This window comes from Corythoichthys intestinalis, chromosome 16 (genome assembly GCF_030265065.1).
Source record: "Corythoichthys intestinalis isolate RoL2023-P3 chromosome 16, ASM3026506v1, whole genome shotgun sequence".
NCBI classification, from domain to species: Eukaryota; Metazoa; Chordata; class Actinopteri; order Syngnathiformes; family Syngnathidae; genus Corythoichthys; species Corythoichthys intestinalis.
Genome location: NC_080410.1, coordinates 52,169,319 through 52,193,592, shown reverse-complemented (window position 1 = coordinate 52,193,592; position 24,274 = coordinate 52,169,319). Strand labels below are relative to the sequence as shown.

At 40.9% G+C, this 24,274-nt stretch overlaps 1 protein-coding gene across 1 annotated transcript in view; it reads left to right on the top strand.

The window, feature by feature from the left end:
* rnd2 (Rho family GTPase 2) overlaps nucleotides 1–24,274 on the top strand; it is a 75,720-nt gene that overhangs the window by 4,733 nt on the left and 46,713 nt on the right. Inside the window, exon 2 of the mRNA XM_057817388.1 lies at nucleotides 806–893. Coding sequence (XP_057673371.1) covers nucleotides 806–893 — 88 coding nt within the window. The remainder of the gene's footprint in view (nucleotides 1–805; nucleotides 894–24,274) is intronic.

Genomic DNA, 24,274 nt, shown 5'->3' with positions numbered 1-24,274 from the left:
GTCGCTGTGGCAACCACGTCCCATCGACGCACGAACCTAAGCAGCCCGAAACCGGCCAGAGAGGGATGATCCCAAAGCAACGCCCGGACACACCTTCGGCCGGCCCACGACATCACGGACTTAAAAACACTGGACACTGAGATAACACAGATTTTGCTGCTCGGAAACACGTAGCCTTGTTTTGGATCCAGAATTGTCCCTCCGTCGTCTGTTTTTGCCTTTTTCTGACCATTGTCGACGAATAAATTGTCAACCTGCTTTCGGCGAGTCTTTTTCAAACTTTTGGAACATGGAGTCAGTACAAAGGGTTAATATCAGAGATGAACGCGCGAAGTTCCGCCTTCCCAGTTGGCGTGCGCGGAGGCAGCATCGGCAGAGCGGCACTTTGTTCAGCTGTCGCTGTTTCCGTGCGGCTTGTCTGGGGAGGCGAATTTCAACAGTATCTACCACGACAAAGCGTCATCGTAATTTCTCCAGAAACTGCAGTTTCTAGTAGGACAAGTGGTTCAGAAGCTGAATGAATGCATATGTGTAATGGGTGCTTTTAATACCATGCATGAATATTTTCTTGGTGGGGGACTGTAATATCTTCCACTGGGATGTACGTAGTTGTTTTTGTGTTTAAAATCCGTTGTTTTTAACATTTGCATTTTAGGCCCACTAATGGACCAAAATTTGATGAAACTGTAATTACCAAGTGTCTACAATACTCCAGTTTCATTTGTGTTATAACTTCGTTTAGATAAGCAGGTACAAAATCAAGTGTTTGGCTTAGTCCCTGAAATAAATGTTTTTGTGTGTGTAGACGTACGTGCCCACTGTGTTCGAGAACTACACAGCCAGCTTCGAGATTGACAAGCACCGTATTGAGCTGAACATGTGGGACACTTCAGGTGAGGCCCTTTGCTCGCATCCATGCCCAAACAGATATGGTGACTGTGGAAATCTGCTTTGCTCTGATTAGAAGTGAGTGACATCGCAGTGTCAGCTCGTTCCCATTCTTTGATATCATCGCGCCCGCAGCTGGACGGCGAATGCGGCCGCTCAGCCGGTGCGATTAGCGAGTACCCGGAAGCTTTTGAATACGACCGGTAGACTTCTTTTCAAAAGCACTGAAAATGAATCTGCAACAAACCAGTCTAATAAATCCAGACTTTGAATTGTGAAAGACACTATCGACACAGTCCAAATGATTACTTTGGCAGAATGGAAGCCCATGCTGGCACTAAACCCGTGCTCCAACGAATAATCGATTAACTCAAGTAATTCGATTAGAAAAAAATATTTGAATTATATTTTGCTGCTTTGAGTATTCGTGTAATTAAAGTAGCGTTGTAATGGTTTGTTTTGATAGTGTTTGCATTTACTTTTATTGATTTGGGTGGATACATTGCCGTCTAATGGCAACAGTGAATAGTACATAACTCATTTCACATGGCTAAATCCAGCTGCTCCCTGTTAAGACCAATACAAGTTTTTTTGTTTTTTTTTTCCCTAATGCATTCGTAATTTAGTTTATCGGTATATTTGCCCGTTTTTTTGGGAATACAGTGGTATGAAAAAGTATCTGAACCTTTTGGAATTTCTCACATTTCAGCATAAAATCCCCATCAAATGTGAACTGATCTTTCTCAAAATCCCACAGATATAAAAACAGTGTCTGCTTTAACCAAAACCACCCAAACATTTATAGGTTTTCATACTTTAATGAGGATAGCATGCAAACAATGACAGAAGGGGGAAAAATAAGTAAGTGAACCCTCTGCCTAAGGAGACTTAAAGAGCAACTGAAACCAATTTTAACCAAACAATCTAAGTCAGGTGCGTGCCCAATCACACGCCTGGTAAGGATTGTCTTGAGGAGAAGCATTGTCTGATGTGCATCATGGCTCGGTCAAAAGAGCTGTCTAAAAACTTGTGATCAAGGATTGTTGATTTGTATAAAGCCGGGAAAGAATACAAAACCATCTCTCAACGTCTGGATGTTCATCAATCGAAAGTCAGAGAAGTTGTCTACAAGTGGAGAGACGGTTGCTTTTCTCAGAAGGAGTGGCCCTCCACCAAATATAATGCCGAGAGTTCCGCGCAGAATACTCAGAGGTTAAAAAGAACCTCAGAGTGTCTGCCAAAGACTTATAGAAATCACTGGCACAGTCCAATATCTCTGTGCACACATCAACTATATGAAAAACTATGGCCAAGAATGGTGTTCATGGGAGGACTCCATGGAGGAATCCATTGCTGTCTAAAAAAAAAAAAAGCATTGTTCCTCATTTAATGTTGGCAAAAAGGGAAATGGACAGTCCACAGAAGTTATTTGGTGGACTGATAAAACCAAAGTTGAATTGTTTGGGAGTAACACACAATGTGATGGGTGGAGGAAAAATGGAACAACTCACCAACATCCCCACCGTGAAGCATGGTGGAGGGAGCATCATAATTTGGGGCTGTTTTGCTTCCTCAGGGCCTGGACAATTTGCAACCATTAATGGAAGAATGAATTCAAAACTTTTGCAGGAAAATCTGAGGCCGTCTGTCACACAGTTGAAGCTAAAATAAGAGGATGGATGCTGCAACAAGACAATGATCCAAAACACAGAAGTAATTCAACTCCGGAAGAACAAAATACACGCTCTAGAGTGGTAAAGTCAAAGTCCAGACTAGAACCCCATTGAGATACTGTGACATGACCTAAAGACAGCGATTCATGCCAGACATTCCAGGAATCTGACTGAACTACAGCGGTTTTATAGTCCTGATTGATGTGCCAGACTGATCTGCAGCTACAGGAAACGTCTGGTTGAAGTTATTGCTGCAAAAGTGGGCGGGCCACAAAATATTAAATGTGATGCTTCACTTACTTATTTTTCCCCCTTCTGTCATTGTTTGCATGCTATCCTCATTAAAATATGAAAACCTATAAATGTTTGGGTGGTTTTATTTATACAGGACTGTCTCAGATAATTAGAATATTGTGATAAAGTTCTTTACTTTCTGTAATGCAATTAAAAAAACAAAAATGTCATACATTCTGGATTCATTACACATCAACTGAACTATTTCAAGCCTTTTATTATTTTAATATTGCTGAATTTGGCTTACAGCTTAAGAAAACTCAAAAATCCTGTCTCAAAATATTAGAATATCATGAAAAAGTATGCAAGTAGGCTATTCAACTAATCACCTGAATCATCTAATTAACTCGAAACACCTGCGAGGGTTTCCTGAGCCTTAAAAACACTCAGCTTGGTTCAGTAAACTAAATCACAAGTATGGGGAAGACTGCTGATCTGACTGCTGTCCAGAGGACCATCATTGATACCCTCCATCAGGAGGGTAAGACACAAAAAGAAATTTCTCAAAGAGCAGGCTGTTCACAGAGTGCAGTTTCAAAGCATATCCACAAAAAGTCTGTTGGAAGGGAAAAAGGTGGCCGGAAACGCTGCACAACCAAGAGAGATGACCGCAGCCTTAACAAAATTGTGAAGAAGAGCCGCTTCCAGAATTTGGGGGAGCTTCAAAGACAGTGGGCTGAAGCTGGAGTCCAGGTATCAAAAGCCACAGTTCACAGACGTGTCCGGGAAATGGGCTACAATAGCCGTATTCCCATGGTCAAGCCACTTCTGAACTCAAGACAACGGAAGAAGCGTCTGACTTGGGCTATGGAGAAGAAGCACTGGACAGTTGCAGAGTGGTCCAAAGTCCTCTTTTCAGACGAAAACAAGTTTTGCATTTCATTTGGAAGTCAAGGCGCCAGAGTCTGGAGAAAGGCTGGAGAGGAGCAAAATCCAAGTTGCTTGAAATCCAGTGTGAAGTTCCCACAGTCAGCAATGGTTTGGGGAGCCATGTCAGCTGCTAGTGTTGGTCCACTGTGTTTCATCAAGTCCAGAGTAAATGCAACTGTGTACCAAGAGATTTTAGAGCACTACATGCTTCCATCTGCTGAAAAGCTCTATGGAGATGAGGATTTCATTTTCCAGCATGATCTGGCACCTGCCCACAGTGCCAAAACCACCAGTAACTGGTGCACTGACCATGGCATCACTGTCCTTGATTGGCCTGCTAATTCCCCTGACCTGAACCCCATCGAGAATTTGTGGGGTATAGTTAAGAAGAAGATGAAAGACATCAGACCTACAAATGCAAATGAGCTGAAGGCCGCTATCGAAGCATCCTGGGCATCAATAACACCTCAGCAATGCCACAGGCTGATTGCCTCCATGCCACGCTGGATTGATGCAGTAATCCGTGCAAAAGGATTCCCAACCAAGTACTGAGTGCATCAATGGACATTTTCTAATGTTTGATTTAGTTTTGCTGTTATAAAATTATTTTTTTACTTGGTCTGAGGAAGTATTCTAATTTTTGGATATAGGATTTTTGAGGTTTCTTAAGCTGTAAGCCAAAATCAGCAATATTCAAATAATAAAAGGCTTGAAATAGTTCAGTTGATGTGTAATGAATCCAGAATGTATGACATTTTTGTTTTTTTAATTGCATTACAGAGAGTAAACAACTTTATCACAATATTCTAATTTCCTGAGACAGTCCTGTATATTGTGGGTGGTATTTTTTTTTGTTGGCAATGTGCACTTAGATTTGTTTTTCAAATGTAAAGTGAGTTATAAATAAAATGTATTATTATTTTTAGTTAAAGAATACAGTTTTTCATCTGTGTGATTTTGACAAAGATCAGATCACATTTGATGGTGATTTTATGTAGAAATGTGAGAAATTCCAAAAGGTTCAGCTAGTTTTTCATACTACTGTACGTGTTTGAACCAGTTGTCAAGAGCATTGTTAAAAACAAACAAACAAACAAAAAAAAAACCCATAGCATTTTATCGAATTTTAGATAGAGGACTTTTGCTAGGCAAGTTAAATTGTTCTTTTGTTGTACTTGGATCCTCATTTATTAATTTTTTCATACCATTTGAGGCCTTATCCGATTACTCGATTATTCGAACTAGCTAGTTTATTCATTAATCGACTACTAAAATAACAGATAGCTGCAGACCTACACTCAACTAATAGTCACGGCGAATGTTGGCCGATGACATTATCGGCAAAAACGCTGCTACCCTCTTGATTTGAAATGCATTCGTGATCTGTTTAACAATCTGTTTTACGATTGTGGTCTTTACCAGCCTGCCTTCTCTCTGCTTATTTTCTCCTGTGATTGTTCCCATGCTCCCTTTATCAAGGGTCAGGCAATTTCTCCAGAAATGGCATTTTCTTGTTTTATCAGTCAAATCTGATTTAAAATGACTTTGGACATCTAAAATCAGTCTTTTTTTTTTCATGACACTTGATTGCAGTGAGAAGACGGTGCACATCCGTAACTAATCAAAGTGTTTTTGTCTGGTGTTTTCTCGAGCTTCCGATCGGAAGCTTTTTGCCGCATCGCAACAGTTCAAAATCTGAGACCCCCCCTTGAGGGGCAATGTCAACCGTAAACATTCCCGACTGAAAGCTATCTTTAGATCACGATGCCTCGTGGCCATCAGGGAAAGAATGTTGTTTTTGCATCAGTCCCAGAGAGTCAGTCTGCCACTCGACGGCATATGCATCCCCCTGGGGCCGTAACTTAACTAAGGCTAATGATGCTGTGGGAATGTTGGGTTTCTGTGTCTGTTTAATGTTCTAAGAAATGGTGAGCATGTCAAAAAATGAAAATGACTGCACTCATGTCATTTTACATGTAGAAAACGCACTCAAATCTCGGTGTCTTTTAGTTATTCCACCGGATATAATTCCATCAGGGAACGCCCACTTTTATCTGCAATGAACATGCCTAGCTTTCTAGTGCTATGCTAGCTAGTACATGTTGACAGAACGCTCACACGGCAGCAGGACAATGAAAAGTGTTGAAGGACGCCGTTTTCCACCTTCGTCGTTCGCGTGTTCGTTGAATTTCGGGTGGTGTGAGAATGCTGGTAAATTAGAGGCTGGAGATGAAAAGATTTGCTTTGGAGGCTTTATTACAGAATATTCTGGGCACAAATGTGATACAGGCAAAGGCTGAGATCGAGCAAAAGTGCGAAGTAGAACAATACGAGGCAGGTCTTTGTACTGCTGACAGGGCTTTACCGAAACTATAGCATAAGCTGGAGATTTTCCATCATCTGCGCAGTTTCTGATAAGTAAAACAATATATGACGAGGATAGCGTAGTGCTATACATCCATTTTGGAGTTCTGGCGAGGTCTTCTGTAAATGATGTCCCGTTAGCGAGGCGCGTCCTTCGTTGCTAACGTGTTGCTATGGCAGTAACTCAAAAACTATGCAGTCAATTCAATCAAAAAAAATTTCAATATGAGTTTTTCCACAGCGAATGATGCATTCAATACAATTGAACGTTCAAGAAATTGAGCTCTTCATCTGCCCTTTAAATATGATTTACATAAGCAGTGCGTACGTTCAACAAGTTGCCATGGCTCATTCGTCATTTGAAATTTATCACTTGAACGTTGAACAAGACGCTCTTTGCAAAGTCAACGAGTTTCTTGCTTTAATGGAGGTCTTTTTTCCATCACTCCTTGATAAACATTTGACTTGCAAAAAAACTTTACAAAGAGAGAATGTCTGGTATCCTTTGGCTTTCTTTTAAAATCAATGGGCTTCTTTTGTAGATCCATCAATGTTTGAACAAAATTGGATCCATAATAACAGATCTACGTCACTCCCCGGTGGGCTCCTGTTGCGATGACAAAGCCTTACCGATCGTCCGGCCTCCCTCCCGCTCGGGGTCGCGTTCGCGAAAGTGCCGCCATCAACGAGCCGGGTCTCGTTAATTCCGCCTCTCGGATGAGAATGTGGCGGTGCGAGGTGTTAATGGAATTGATTTTCAGAGCTCTCCTGTGGCGCTTTTGTGCCATCTACAATTTGGGATTGACTGAAAGCTGAGCTGCATATTATAATAGGGGCGTTCTGTCAAAATTCTGAGTCAAATGGCCACTTCAACAACGCACCTAGAATTTGGAACATTGGATGACGGGTTGTGAAGAAATGGAAGTTTTTTTGTAGGGAAATAATCCTTTGTGTGATGACGCCAACAAGAAAATTAATAACATTTTTCTGTAAATTCTGCATTTAATGTTTACTTGTAGTACCTTGTTCCGATGTTGACATTTTATAGATGATTTTAAACTTCGGACAGAAATTTGTAAAAGTACACGCACTAACACAAACATATTAGCTACTGAATTCCATTCAGTGTCGAAAAGCCAACTTTTAGGACCCCTTGTATAGCAGGGTTTCCCCTACAAATATAGGATTGTGGCGCACCGCCCTACCAAAATAAAAGCAGCCATGCCTTGCAAATTAAATGTTTTTTTTTTTTTTTAAGATTTATTGATACACTCTGATTTATAATTTGTACAATTTAACTTCTAAATGAATATATATATATATATATATATATATATATATATAGCTAATTATTTATACACTATTTGCCAGAAGTTGTCTGAAATAGCACGCCAAATACAAATTGTTTCTTTACACGCTTTATTTTGAAAATGACATCGGTTCTTCTGTTGCAAGCTTGTGCCTGTGAAATCCACAGAAAGTTATTTCAAGTTTATGAATGTAATTCTGGTTTAAGCCTGTGAAATGACCTTAATGTTGACATTGACATAACGTTGAAGGGAATAATATCTTTTCTCGTATGTACCGTTCGACTGTTTGTATAACTTTAATGTACCCAATATAAAATAAATAACACTTATATCATGGTTTAAGGAAAACAAGCAGAATATATTTGACATAGGGGGATAAGAGACACATGACGCATTCTGACCACGGAGGCCCAATGTGTGCATCATGCAGCTGACTGAGCAAGATTGACGCTGACGACGCAAAACATTTACAAGCCCACTTCTGCACTACCAACCTCGCAATCAGTTCTCCCGGACAGTCCAGAACAAATGGTTGGATGTCCTGTCTCAACACAAGGAACATCGAAGAACACCCGATGCCCAACTGATAACACGACTGATAAGACTCCAAAATCCACAACCCTCGTTGCCCTGACAACAGTAACTCCCGAATCCTCCTGTCCAATCCACAAACAGACAATAATCCTAAGCAACACACAAACAACCCCTTCTTCTGCTCAAAGCCAGGAGAGCCTCCAAGAAGACTGAATGTTTTACTAATGGTTGCATTTTTCTCAGGAACATTTTTTTGACTTGTGATATTGTGACCCTGGAACGAGTCTGCCTCCTCGCCAGAGTCTGTTTCTGTTTCACCTTACCGTTTGATCGCTGAATAAATTGTCAACTTGTGCTTCAAAGCCTTATTCCAGATTTCAAAATTTAGTCAGTACAAGGGGTTAAGACTAAGGTGAACGCGCAGAGTTTGGCGTTTTGGCCGGGTTGTGGGAGTTTCACCGGCCCGTGTCTTGGAGCTGCGTCAGCGCGGGTCCAGCGGTTTGGCTGGCGTGATTCCGGCAGTCTGGCTTAAAGCTCAGATTCCTTCAACGTTTAAATTCTTTTAGGGGTGTGTTTGACCTGAATCGTTGCGTCCTAGCATAGCATTTGTTCGTTGCTGATGTCAGTGGTTGTAAATTCAGATGAGTATTTCGAAGTATTTAGAAAAGATTGAAGTTGTCAACGGCCGAGGGTCCATTAACAGAAAGACTTTTATTATTGCGGTAATCTCGTACGTCTTACAAGCTGTAAGTCATACTATTGCTGTATTTTTATGTGGGAGTACTGTAGTTGTAATCAGCGACACATTTTTACGTACATGAACCGTAGCCGAGAGCTACGACAAAGCATTAGTGTAAATCCTTCTATTGATTGGAATTTAATGTAGATGAGGCAAAATATTAAGGATTTCCTTATTTGTCAAACTGATTCTAGAACACGATATGCTTTAAATATAGTTAATTTTAACGGGGGTGGAATCCGTCACGTTCCGAAATATTTCATTAGCCTGGCTAATGAAATATTTCAAATAGATCTTTCTTATGGTTCTTCTTAAAAAAAGTAAATGTTGTTTAAAAAAAAAAAAAAATATATATATATATATATATAATCATTTGTCATAATATGAAGCAATTTTGCGAATCCTCGGGGAACCCTTTATAGCAGGGGTGTCCAAACTTTTTGCAAAGGGGGCCAGATTTGGTGTGGTAAAAATGTGGGGGGCCGACCTTGGCTTACGTCCTTTACGTAGAACAGTATATTTAAGCAAATTTTAGCAAGCCAGTCAGTGTGTCACATTTCCTTTATTATTTTTCATAATAAATAATTTCAACAATCTCGCAACTAGTCTTTGTGGCGTTCTCTTTCGAATCTCGGGCTCTTGTGGAATATTGCTGCTGTGAAATTAAACTAGCTTCATGTTGCTTCAATTTCTCACTGCATATCTTCCCTGTAATCTTGTCGTACATGTCAGCGTGTCTTGTTTGGAAATATCGCCTCACATTGAAATCTTTGAAAACAGCGACTGTCTCTTTGCAAATGAGGCAGACACAGTTGTTGCATATTTCAGTGAAGAAATAGTCCAATTTCAACTTATCCTTGAAGCGTCGTCCATCACAGTCAATTTTTTGTTGTTGTTGTTGATTGTTTGTCGCCATTTTAGAAAATGGAAGTAATGGGTCACACGGGATAATGTTGCTTAAAATGCTGCTGCCTTTTAGTGGGTAAATGAGGAGCAGCATTTTGTGTATAAGCTACTTCATATGCTGGTTGCAGTACTGCTGACCAATTTATTAAGTCTGCGTGCGGGCCAGACATTATTGATTTTATGACAGAGGCTGGGGGCCGGATGAAATTTGACCATGGGCTGCATTGGGCCCCCGGGCCGGACTTTGAACATGTCTGCTTTATAGTATTGTTGATGATTTTCAATGAGGATAAAAAAAACTACATTTGCACGGCTTTCCTTTAGCACATTTTGACGTATAGAACAGAAACGGAGGGCTGCTATCGCTTCCGGGGAAAAAGCCAAATGTTAAATTTGCCTCTCTTCTGTGTGTTGAGACCATCTGGAGAATGAAGTCAATTAGAAAAGTGATTGGAGGGAATTCAAATGTTCTTGGAGAGTGTATCCGCTTCTTAATTGACTTTTCAAGTAACCCTGCCGGTCAAGTAGTCCAAATGTCAATGTGAACTTCCCCGAGGGTCATTCACGCTTCTTAATCTCGATACGCGGTAGGGGGACACCGTTTGTCAGCCAAGCTGGGAGCACGCTCTCAATCTGGAAGCACTGCCTCGAAAAGCGTCCGACTTATCGGTCATGCTCAATGCGTTGTTGAAGTCCATGTCAGGACCCCAGGACTTTTAGTGATTGTTGCATTTGTCATTTCCTTCAGCTACTGGTGTCAAACTCGAGGCTTCAGGCTCAGAACCGGGCCACCACTTCATTTGTTTGTGGCGCGCCCACGAAAGCAAATCAGGTCCCTCAAATTCATGTTTCTTGTTTTAAAAAAACCTAATTGCAGATTGACACTTAAAAATGTTGACTTATCCCAAGCATTTTTTGTGACTGAAGGAATCTGACCTTTTAGCCAGATTGCTGCAATCACGCCAGCCGAACCGCCGGACCCGCGCTGGCCCAGCTCCAACAGGCGGGGGCAGGCAATACACCAACAACCTGACCAAAAAGCCAAACTTTTCACCTTAGTCTTAACTAGGGCTGTCAAATGATTACAATTTTTAATCGAGGTAATTACAGCTTAAAAATTAATTAATCGTAATTAATCGCAATTCATACCATCTATAAAATATGCCATATTTTCCTGTAAATTATTGTTGGAATGGAAAAATAAGACACGAGACGGATATATACATTCAACATACAGTACATAAGTACTGTATTTGTTTATTATAACAATCAACAAGATGGCATTAACATTATTAACATTCTCTTAAAGCGATCCATGGATAGAAAGACTTGTAGTTCTTAAAAGATAAATGTAAGTACAAATTATAGAAATTTTATATCAAAACCCCTCTTAATGTTTTCGTTTTGTAAAATTTTCAATCCAAAAATAAACTAGTAGCTCGCCATTGTTGGTGTCATTAATCACACCATGCTCACTCATGGTACCAACCCATAAAATTAGTTGGACCCAAGCGCCAGCAGAGGGCACCAAACACCAAAAAACAAGTAACAAGCGTACATGACACTGTACTGTCATTTTAATCTGTTTGAGTGGGGCATGTGCGTTAATTGCGTCAAATATTTTAACGTGATTAATTTTTAAAAATTATTACCACCCGTTAACGCGATAATTTTGACAGCCCTAGTCTTAACCTCTTGTACTGACTCCATTCTGAAAGCTGAAAGAAAGCTTCAAAGCACAAGTTTACAATTTATTCTGAGTCGACATCATTCATACAGCACAGAGGGACTCAGGCGAGGATCCAAGGTCACCATTTCACAATTAAATAGAAGGTTCCTGAGAAAAATGACCATGCTTAGTTAAATATTCAGTCTTCTGAAGGTTTTCGCCGGGCGGGCCGTAGGCAGGAAGAAGGGTGTGTTTGGGCGTTGTTTGGGTTTATTGTCTGTTTGTGGATTGGACAGGAGGATTCGGGAGTTACTGTTGTCAGGGTTGTGGATTTTGCCACCTCAGCGTCAAAGGGGCTCTTGGAGTCTTGTCAGTCGTGTTATCAGTTGGATATCGGGTGTTCTCCGGTGTTCCTTGTGCTGGGACAGGATGTCCCGCCATTTGTTCTGGACTGTCCAGGAGAACGTGCGTCAGTCTTCCTCAGTCAGTTGCATGACGCACATGTTGGGCTTCCGTGATCAGAAGGCGTCATGTATCTCTTATGCCCAATGGCAAATATATTCTGCTTGTTTTCTTTAATATATCTCTCGCTCTCTCTGTGTTGTTCATATTTTATTCTTTCACTGTTATTGACAGCAATACATGATCAAATCCCTTTCACTGGGATGATCAGCATCAATAGCAACCAATGAGTTAACTGATTTCCTAAAAGATGATGCCCTCATGAAGAAGGAAATTCAATATTTTTGATCATTTAAGACAGGTGTAAGATTATTTTCTTTTGTTTCAAAGGGTTTATCAAATCAGGCACCGCAAGTGACATATTTTAGAATTTGAAATAACAGGTATTTTCAAAACCTTCTTAAAATATACATCACCAGGACTGGTGTGGATCATTATCTACTGTATAAACAGCTCTTGCAGTGATGAACCTAATGAAGGTTCCATTGGGGTGCACTTATTTTCTAATATGCGTCAGCAGCTTCCGACATTCCGGGTGTCATCACAATCGCATTCCAAACCCTGTTTCAGACATTCAAAGGACCGTGCAAACAAACAGTGCGCCGATAATATACGGAAGCTCGGAGGAGCACTCCAGGATGCGGCCGCGTGACCTGACGCGAGGCGAGCAGACGCACGTAGAGCATCACTGTGACCGAGTCTTGCACTTTTTTGGTTTCCTTTTTGGGGAAGATGAGATGATGATGTTCGGAGAAAGAAAATTCCGATTTCTCAAAGAGGAGTTCGGGAGCGTCTGAGCCCGCAGGCCGCCCGAGGCGACGAGCGTCTCACGGCGACATCATTCAAAGCCTTTGCTCGTCACCCATCTTCCGAAATATCTTGGCCTGGATTTACGTCACTGAACTTGAAGCACAAGAGACAATTTTGGGGTGTTGTTATTTTTGAAAACACTTAGTTTGATTGGAGTGGCGTTGTAATAGTTTGTTCTGAAAGTGTTTGCATTCATTGATTTGAGTGGATACGCTGTTGTCTAGTGACAACATTGAGTATGACATAACTCATTGAACAGGGCTGAATCCAGCTGCTCCCTGTTAAGACCAACACAAGGCAAGTTTTTGCTTGAGCTAATGTTTTTTAATGCATTCGTAATTTACTTCATTGGTATATTTAGCTGTTTTGTTGTGGGAATATTTGATAAGAGAAAAACATTAGCATTTAAGCTAGCGGACTTTTGCTATGCAAGTTAGCCAACTGTTCTTTTGTTGTACTTAGATCCTCATTTATTTATTTATTTTAAATTAGGCTCGAGCGTTTACGTCACAGCAGCACGGGATCGTGCGAGATTTGCGACAACACAGCCATTGCGGAAGCACGTCTGCATCACGGGACATTTAAACTTAACGGCAAATACAATTCAACTACGAGTGCCAAAGATGGAAAAAAGTAGGGAAAACTTGCCAGTTTGAAACAGAGACAAACTTGTTACCACGGCGAAGGACAGATATGTGAGCAATTTTAAGGATGTGAACAATGTTGAGCCTCACGAGCAAGCCGAACACAAATGGAATAAAGATGTCGACAAGCTTCCACCACTACGCGAAATGGACATCATGCTGTATTTAGTGTTTGGTATATGTTACTACACTCATCAGCAATTCCGAAACTACAAATCGCTACAAAGCTACGAACAGTTTTGCTGCGGATGGGTGCAGGATCTTCACATTATGACCATAGCAAACGGCAACACCATCTTTCTAGCAAAGGTAGGCAATGTGTGTTTACATTAGTCTGTGACCACGGATGTACAAATCTTTTGTTGCATAAAATGTAGCCTGTGTACAAATTCTTTGCCACTCTCTCACGTCAAAATATTACAGCTTTTTCATTTAGCAACGACAGGAATTATGTCTTATGAAGACAATGCACATGTATGCATGCTTGTTGTTTAGCTGTAGCAATAGCTAACAACAGGCCGACTTAGGGCGTAAAGTTACTGAAATTTGCGTAAACAAACGAAATTAACTTACCGGAGTGGAAGTGCATAGAGAATCAAACATTATGCCCTTCCTTCTGATCGAGGCCACCCATGCCATTCTTCGACGTTTGGTAAGTTCAGATATGAGCTTTCCCTCGCCTTTTCTCCATGTAGGGATCCGGAAGAAACTCAATGGCGTTCCGTCGAGCTGTACATTCTCCTTTCTATTCGATCGGTTGTTGCAATTCTTTACCGCACAATAATTTCCAACCATTTTTAAAGAGCGACCTGTGTTGAAATGCCTCAGTTTATGTTTCTCGCTTCCACAATGGCGATAGCGGCGGAAACCTCGCGAGTGCCACGTCATACGCTCGAGCCTAATACCGTTTGAAGCTAAGCTCAGCTTTTTTAAAAATGTATTTTAAATGAATTTATTGCTATCATGAAATGAAAGTGCAATTCTGCATCGTTTAAAGAAACACTTGGGATTTTTTTTTTTGTATTCGCATTTGATGCTCTGAGCAAGCTCCTAAAATGGATTCTGCAACGTAATAAATGTTCCTAATCCGATGACTCGATTATTCGAACTATCGATTACTTAAATAATCGGTAGCTACAGCCCTACAGCTGACGATTAAAGGTGTGTGAAATTTCTGATTCTTAGATGATTCGCCATTCGGCCGCTGGAGATTCAAGAAATTGCTTCGAGATGATTTAAATATGCTAAGTAAAACGGAACCAAAACACGGTCAGTGCGGTCTTCGGGACGCAACGAGGAACGGAATGGACCGAGAGTAAACATCCACAACTCGTGCCGCTAGATAAAAAACCGCAGACAGCTGCTACAAACTACGCCCACATAACGCTACAGTAGATATCACGTGCATATAGAACTAATTGCGAAATGGCAGACTCGGCGATGTTAGCACATGTTTAGAGAACTAAATGCAACATGACAGACTTGCCGGCGTTAGTAAACAGCCGCCATCTTAAAGCAGTAGACACCTCAGGTAGGCTCTGTTGTAGCGAACCTTCCGAGCGAACCTAATTAACTTTTTATCTAAAATACTGCTGAATCGGCAAAATCTTGACTTCAATCTATCTTTAAATGATGTGGAGCTGTCCCGACTAGTCGATGTCATCGATGACGTAAATGCGTCGACGAGCACAACATCCTGTCAACAGTTAATGAAGGGATAAAAAAATATATGCACGGAAAATTGAGAATGTCAAACGCTAGATATGCAAGCGGGGAAAGTGATACAAGGCCAAAAAAGCGCACCAGAGTGGCCAATACAGTGACTTATTCCAACGAAACAAATGAGGGGACATGACTGTTGTATCTAATCTCTTCAATGCCAAGCTTGCCCCAAGATTCCCACCTCAATTGACGATGGCATCTAAGATGTATTTTGATCAATATTTTAAAACTATTTATTTTTGATTGCTTGTACACTGATAAAAAGATAATCCCATGATTTCATGCTTTTGCAGTGTAACCAAGTTCCACAACAATTCCACATCATTTCCCAGTGGTAGCGCCGTTTTGTTTGTTTGTTTGTTTGTTTTTTTTCCCAAGCTTTTTCTCATTACCGAGCTCTAAAATAATTCCACGTTTAATTCCTCACTCTCGCCTCGTAACCAAACAAAAGAATTGAAGTTGTTTTACCTTTCACCTCAAACAAAAGTAAGAGAATTAGACAATCGATGGAGCTTCAAATGATTCCGCAGTGGCCCTCAGTGCATCGTTAGCTTCGTTATTGTTGTTTTATTGATCCATTAAACAAAACGAGTAAAACTATGTGAGGTGCATTTGCTGTTAATTAACTCTGCTGCAGTTTTCTTGTGAACAACTGTGTTTTCGATGCAGTATTTTACTTGAGGGTGGTTTACGTACAATATCATGCACGCCATTTTTAGCATGTAATGACGTGAAAAAAACATCCACATTTAAGAATTATCTTACTTTCAATCCATTTTAGACTGGAGGGGCTGTGTTAGGTTTTGTGTTGGTTTTCTCCTAGTGTGACTTGTCCCTGTGATTGCCCATTGATTTCACCTGCTGTGCCTCCTACTGTATCCTCCAATCAGCATCCTCCTGTGCTCACCTGTTCCTCGTTGTGTCGTTAGCCCTTGTCTGTGTGTGTATATAAGCTCCCAGTTTCTTTTCACCCCTTGTTGCGTCATTGTCTATGTCTACGTCAACGTCAATTTCAAGTCCTGTCCAAGCCCTCGTGTACCAGTCCCTCGGTTTAAGTAAGTTTTGGTTTGAACATTGCCTTTTTGATCCCCAGTCCTTTTGGTTGTACTTTGTGCTTTTGGTTAGCTGTTATTAAAACGTTTTTTGAGTTCACCACCACCTGCCTTGCTGCTTTTTGTTTCCCTGCAATTGGGTCCACACCACCTGCTTGCCCGCGTATTCCTGACACGCTGGGAGAAATGGATTTGACATCTATCACTGTCAATGGCCGCCAATGACTGGATTTTTTTTTTGGGGCTGTAAGTCGCACCAGAGTTCTAAAAATTGTGACGTGATTAGAAAATCCCCTTTGTCGTGTTGCTTTTTGTGTTGGATAACATGATATTCCTTTGAAAATGCTAGATTTAGCGCTGCAACAATAAATCGATTAACCCGAGTAAATTGATTAGGAAAAAAAAGCTTCAAATCTACTTTTTCGGCTTCGAGGATTCATTTAATTGAAGTGTTGTTGTAATTGTTTGTTTTGCAAGTGAAAGCATTTATTGATTTGGGTGGTTTCACTGCCTTCTAGTGGCAACAGTGCCATAACTCGTCTAACATGGCTGAATCCAGCTGCTCACTGTTAAGACCAACATAAGGTATGTTTTTGTTTGAGCTAATATGTTTCTTTATGCAGTCGTTATTTAGCTTAAAAGTATATGTATTGCGTGGATATATGTTTGATTTGTTCAGAGCATCGGGGGGGGGGGGGGCAACATTTTATCGCATTTAAGCTTGTGGACTTTCACTGTTCTTTTGTTGTAATTAGATCCTCATTCATTTTTTTTTTTTTTTTTTGTATATCGTTTGAAGCTAAGCTCAGGTGTTTAAATTAAATTGAATTTAAATTAAACTTCTGGCTCTTGTGAAATGAAAGTGCAATTCTGCATTGTTTGAAGGAACACTCAGGAATTTTATTTTGTATTTTGAAAGTGTCATTGTAGCAAGCCACAATAAATACTATTGCAAGCACTTGTTTATTTGTTTTACATATCCTAAATTTTATTCTGCAGCGCATTAATTGTTCGTAATCCGATGATTCCATTATTTGAACTACCTGATAGATTAATCGATTACCTAAAAAATCGCTAGCTGCAGCCCTAGCTAGGTTATTCCAAACTTTCTCACCGTGAGTTGGAAAATGCCGTCATGAAGGGGAATCTGCGCAAGCATTCTAGGCAGAAGGCCGCCCCGACACCTGCAAATCCACGGTGTGAGCTCTCAGCAAAATCTGAAGCAAACAAAAGGGCTAGGTGAACGTGAAGGCTTTGCCGGCGTAATTAAACGCATCAATGGACAGGTGTCGCTTGTGAGAATTTGGTTCTTCACTTTGGGTGTTTAAAGTGCGTATGACAGGATAAAAAAGTCTTAAATAGCATTATTATGTGAATTAGAATCACATTTTGAGACAATTCGACTATATACAACAAATTGGCAAAGCGTAGATGATGAGAAATTACTCTTTTAATCCGCCGTTTAGCCCCGCCTGCCATTATAGCGCTCTAGTGTCCCCAACAGGAGGATGACGTCGGCAGGGTCACGGTTTCATCTGATTTAGAATTTGGCCCACTGAGATTCGGGAAGATTACGACACAGGAAAATATGACACAAAGCAGCAAAATGTCATTGTTTCAATCTCTGTAGTCCAATATTTTTACAGGATATTCTTTTATCTCAGTATTTTTCCCTAATTGCTACATAAGTGGTATGGTCATGTCAAATAACAGTCTTGTGCTAAATGGAATATGAAATATTCAAAATGCATTTATTCAGTACGACATGGCAAAATTACTGCATAATGGTCAAAACTGTCTATTTCTTGCACTTTCCTGAACAATATTTTACGCCACCGGTGTTAGTCCGGCTTTTGTCATTTCCCTGCCCCGGCTTCAGAGAGCGTAAACAAACCAGAAGGGGTGACAGCTAGCTGACATGCTAGTGAGACATCCGAGTGATGTTTCAAAGTCTTTGAAGCGAATAATCACCCAAAACTACCCCGGATCATGTCACACGGCAGCGGGGCTGTCGATTGTCTTCGCCGATCGGCAACCCCCCTGGCGGCGGGCAAGTAACAGCGTGTCGTTCCCCTGTTGCGGGCAGGAGAGCTCGTTTGCCGGGGAAGCAGCTGGAGAATGACCGCCGGACAAACCTGTCGACGTCAGAGGAGCACATAGCTGCCACAATGTCAACACGAATATGGTGTAAAATAATGCTTTACTACACGGCGAAGGACGTAAAAAGAGCGGCGTGCAGTTGCTGTGCAGCTAACATGGCGGGATATGTCTGTCTCCATGTCCGTACATGATCAAATGTAGGTAAATAGTCCTTTATTCAAAGAAAGTTTGTAGTGTTTGTAATCGCTGTGTTCACGGCCATTTTTAACACATCCGTAGTTGCAGTTTCTGATGGGGTGGAAAATTTGACAGAACACTGGGCACACGAAGAGGCAATAAGCCGAGTATCCGGCGGTGGGGTGGTGTGACAAGCCACCGGTCGTCGGCCGAGTGTCATTTTTGGTGGACAAGGAGCATGTCAGCCACAAAATGCAAGCCACCTTCATATTAAAACGTGTGTTATGATCCCAATATTTGACATACTACAAAACACGATGTTTACTCGCTTCCTCGTAAATCCTGTGGTCCCACAGTTGTCGCACACTTGTTGTGGCCGATCTCGGGGTGAACGGGAACTTTTTGAAATCCAAAAAGGCTCACACGCCTCTCCCTGGTGCGGCTACAAAAGCCTGCAGCCGTTTGGCTGGCGTGATGCGAAAAATAAATGAATTACTCTGCAAAATCAGCTGAATCCGCAGTTCATCTTCATGCTATAAAGCAATGCTGAATTGTGAGATGCTGACCCGGGTGACGTCACATTCGCGTTCTTCCTAATCCCGAGACCGGAGCCGGAAGTAACTCATTTTCATTGAGCGGGATTGAAAAATTGAATGTATAAAAAGATCGCTTCCACACACATCCAAGAGGTTGATTTCATTGAGGAGCATAAAACACAGCGTGAAATATGAAATAAACATGCTTTTTGGTGTCATAAACACTAGAGGAGTTCCAAAAAATCGATTATTACATGCGTCGCGATTCGACACATGACGATTCGATTATGATTCATAAAGGTTCGAAAACGATTATTTTCCCTTCAAAACTTTATGGCAGCTGAAATTCAAGACACATTTGCAGCCCGGGCACCGTTAATGGGCGCACGCACGTTATGATGGATGCAGCCGATTCCTGAGAGAGAGATTTACTCCTTTTTAAAGGACTGGAAAGTAAATTTGTGCAGGTACAGAAGCGCGACCCTGCGCAAGTTATTTTTTAGAGCAAGAGGGGAAGAGAGATAGTTCGTTGCCTCTTGTTTTTCAGATGTGCTGCAGTAGTTTTAAAGAGCATATGACACGAGAAAAAAAGTCTTAAATGGCATTATTATGTGAATTAGAATCATATTTTGAGACGATTCGACTATATACAACAATTTAGCAAAGCACAGATGACGAGAAATTAGTCTTTTAATCTGCCGGTTAGCCACGCCTACCATTATAGGGCTTTAGCGTCCCCAACAGGTGGATGACGTCAGCGGTAGACTGGGCTCATCGGTTTACTATTCAGCCCATTGAGGGGGAATTATTCAGAACGAGGAAAACGCGACGAAGAGAGCCGCAAAATGTCATTGTTTGAGTCTCTCTACTCCAATATTTTTAGAGGATATTCTTTTTATCCAAGTATTTTTTCCTCAATAGCTATATAAATGGCTTGAGAAGGACCAGTCAGCCCGTCAAGGGGGAACTATTCACAACGAGGAAAACGCGACGAAGAGAGCGGCAAAATGTCAGTGTTTCTGTCTCTTTACTTCAATATTTTTACAGGATGTTCTTTTTATCCAAGTATTTTCCCCAATTGCTAAATAAATGGCACAGTCATGACAAATAACAGTCTTGTGCTGAATGGAATATGAAATAATAAAAATGCATTTATTCAGGATGACATGGCAAAATGACTCCATAATGGTCAAAACTGTCGACTTCACCTTTACTGTCGCACCTCCCGAACGATATTTTATGACACCTAAATCGGACATATGTCATTACCCTTCCCCGGCTTCGGAGAATGTAAACAAACCAGAAGGCGTGACAGCTAGCCGACATGCTAACCCGGACCGAGTGAGGTTTCAAAATCTTCGAAGTGGAAAATCACACATAACTAGCCTGGATCATTTGACATGACGACCCGGTTGTCGATTGCCTTTGTGGATCGGCAAACCGCCCGGCGGAGAGCAATTTACAGTTCGTTCCTGGAGGAGGGTGGCCGGAGTTGTTGTGCAGCTAATGTGCTGCTCCTAATGAGCATTAGGAGAGCTTTTTACATGCCTATCAATGATCAAACGTAAGTAGTCCTTTATTTAAAGGAAGTTTGTAGTGTTTACTTTGGAATCGCTGTATTCGTATTTGACATAATACAAAACAAGATGTTTACTCACTTCCTCGTAAGTCCAATGGTCCCACAGTAGTAGGGCTTGGCCAATATCCACGGTGAATGGGAACCTTTTGAAGCTCCAAAAAGGCGCATACGCCTCTCCCTCTTACAGAATGATTTTTCTGCAGCCGTTTGGCTGGCGTGATGCGAAAAATAAACGTATTAATCCGCAAAATCAGCTGAATCCTTCGTCCTCATACACAACAGTTCACTGTAGCGTGAAGAGGACGTCTTCTACTGTACACGTCACAGCGCCCTCCTCCTCAATGCAAGACCGAAGCCGGAAGTCACTCATTTTCATGGCGCAGGATTCAAAAAACTAAATTAAAATAGCGATCGCTTCCACACACATCCAAGCGGTCCATATCATTCAGGGGCATAAAATACCGCGTGTATTATATGAAATAAACATGCTTTTTCGTGTCACAGGCACTTTAAGGCATTTCAATTAAAAAATGTCCTGAGTGTGTTGCTAAGACTCGTGTGCATCTATAAGACGTGAGTACACGAACCCTCCTGTACTGTTTAGCCTTTATTGTTGTTGTTTTTGAGATGTTAATAGTTAGTGCCGAGGGCTAAGCTAATTAGCTAATTCGCTAATGTGTTTTTTTATATGCAGAACATGTAAAACCATGATTAAATACAGCGGTAACACAACAAACATGCAAAATAGTACAGAAATCTGTGAAAACAAAGTATATTGCCTAAAAGAAGTCATTTCTAAAGACACTTTGTTTCCAGAAAATGTGGAATTCATTCCACCTGTGTAAATTTTATTGTATTGTTTTGAGAAATAAGTACTCCCTTTAAATGGTTAATGTTTTTGGCACTTTCTTGTAAAAAAAAAATAAAATAAAATAAAAAAGCAGCTTAAGGGCAGCTTTCTGTTGTATGGGCATGTTTCCATCGTTCCTGTTGAATCATGAGGATATTTTAAATAAATAATGGACATAAATTCGTTTGGCTACTGTATTAATTAGCAATGTATGATGCATCGATAATCGTGATGATTGCGATAACCCCAATCATCGCCAATACCGTGAACATCGTTCAGTAATCGAATCGTTGCACCCTGAATCATAATCGAATCGAATCGCGGGGTGCCTAAGATGGCACACCCCTAATATACACTTTAATCTATTTTACTTGTAAAACAGCCAGTTAGCTAGTTGGGTAGCTCTTCGGAATAACGAAAAAATTACGTAGATGGAAATTTGCAGAAATTGGATTGGGCATTGTCACTTCTATTAGCCTGTTGTGCCGGCGTGAGGGCCACATTGAGTGTTAACCGCACAGAAAAGCAGTAGTTTAGCAACAAAAATGGCTTTTTGTGATGAGCAATTGCCTCCTGTGATGCAGGACTCCAGGCAAGATCAGTGTCACATTCCAGTTTCATTTGTTAAGGCGGACTTTTTTTTTTTTTTTACCGTGGCGGATGCTGTTGGATTGGATTTGACAAGCGTACCTAATGATCCATTTATTCACTCAATTAGAGCACATACCGTATATATCATAAATATAAGATTTTGATAGGCACCCCAGCCGTCGCCATGGATACAGCAAGATCAATGATCCCGTCTAAGCATGAATAATGGAGCAAATTTCATATGTTGGAATAACATCTTATTGCTTCTGGTCATTGCGCGACGGCTTCATTGCGTTTGAATACACGGCGCTAATTAAGCGTCGCGGTCGGCCACGCGCCGCCAGAGACATGAAATACCACTTGAGCGTCATGATGAGCTCGTGTCGACTCCCGTCACGTCTGCGTGCGCTGACAGGAGATTCGGCAGTCACCATGGTAATCACACGCACACGTGTGAGGATTTATTGAAGTGCTTTTTCTGACTAAAATTTCCAATATTTATTTATCAATTTGGAACTTTTCCATTTAAAGTGGTATGAAAAAGTATCTGAACCTTTTGGAATTTCTCACATTTCACATAGAATCACCATCAAATGTGATCTGATCTTTGTCAAAATCAAACAGATGAAAATACAGTGTCTCCTTTAACTAAAACCACCACATTTATAGGTTTTCATATTTTAACGAGGATAGCATGCAAACAATGACTGAAGGGGGGAAAAAATAAGTGAACCTTCTGTCTAAAGGAGACTTATAGAGCAATTAAAACAATTTTTTTAACCAAACATTTAAGTCAGGTGTGTGCCCTATCACTGATGAGTGGTTTAAAACTGTCCTGCCCACTATAAAACACACACCTGGTAAGAAATGAGATGTGCATCATGGCTTGGTCAAAAGAGCTGTCGGAAGACCTGCTATCAAGGATTGTTAAGTTGTATAAAGCTAGGAAGGGATACAAAACCATCTCTAAAAGTTTGGATTGCTCATCAATCGACAGTCAGAGAAGTTGTCTACAAATGGAGAGAGTTTGGCACTGTTGTTTCTCTCCCAAGGAGTGGCCGTCCACCAAAGATGACCCAAGAGTTCAGCGCAGAATACTCAGAGAGGTAAAAAAGAACCCTCGAGTGTCTGCTAAAGAATTACAGAAATCACTGGCACAGTCCAACACTCTGTGAACACAACAACTAAATGTAAAACTATGGTCAAGAATGGTAGTCATGGGAGAACTCCATGGAGGAAGCCACTGCTGTCTAAAAAAAACCCATTGTTGCTCATTTAATGTTCGCAAAAAGGCAATTCCACAGAAGTTATTTTGTGGACTGATAAAAACAAAGTTGAATTGTTTGGGAGTAACACACAACGTCATGTGTGGAGGAAAAATGTAACAGCTCACCAACATCAACACCTCATCGCCACTGTGGTGGAGGGAGCATCATGATTTGGGGCTGTTTTGCTACCTCAGGGCCTGGACAACTTGCAATCATTAACGGAAGAATGAATTCAAACGTTTTGCAGGAAAACCTGAGGCTGTCTGTCAGACAGTTGAAGCTAAAAAGATTAGTCCTGGTCGATGTGCAGCTACAGGAAGCGTCTGGTTGTTAGAAGTTATTTCTGCCAAAGGGAGGCCCCACAAAATATTAAATGTGATGGTTCACTTACTCATTTTCCCCCTCTTCTGTCATTGTTTGCATACTATCATCATTAAAATATGAAAACCTATAAATGTTTGGGTGATTTTAGTTAAAGCACAGTTTTTTTCATCTGTATGATTTTGACAAAGATCAGATCACATTTGATGGGGATTTTGTGCAGAAATGTAAGAAATTCCAAAAGGTTCAGACACTTTTTCATACCACTTTATATTGAATGTATTCTACATCTTTCATTTCAAAACACTCATTGTTTTGAATATTTATTCATATATCATGTACAAGATTGTAGCAATTTAATCACTTCTGGAACCAGCACAAACGAAAGGATATTCTTCCTTTAGAATAACCTCAGACCATGACTCTGTCTTGTACCGAAGGAAACAAAAGACACATACGACTGCGTACTTTGGTAACAAAAACATACTGTTGCCTACTCTGGAATAACGCGACCCGATGGTGCCGTGCGAAGGAATCCATCAGCGACCCTAAACAGAGTTGCCTCCCGGCCACGCTGGAGGAGGCTAATGATCGTATGACAGTTATATTCCACATTTTCCTCGCCTCTGACCTTTTATCAGCTCCTCCTCGCCGCTGTGACCAGAATTCCGAGATATCTCCTCCCACACTTTACAGCTCTCTTACTGTTTTCCACCTGTTCAAGTTCTTTAAAAGTGTCTCATTTACAGTCAAACGTTTTTACGTAATCCGTACTTCAAAAGCATCAAAGTGTATAAGTGCGGGGTTCCTGACTGTGTCATTTCACTTGAAGATGTTGTAATGGAAGCCCACCTTCTAGCTGCTGCGGATGTATACTGTGCCTTAAAGTGTACCACGGATAGAAAACACATGTAA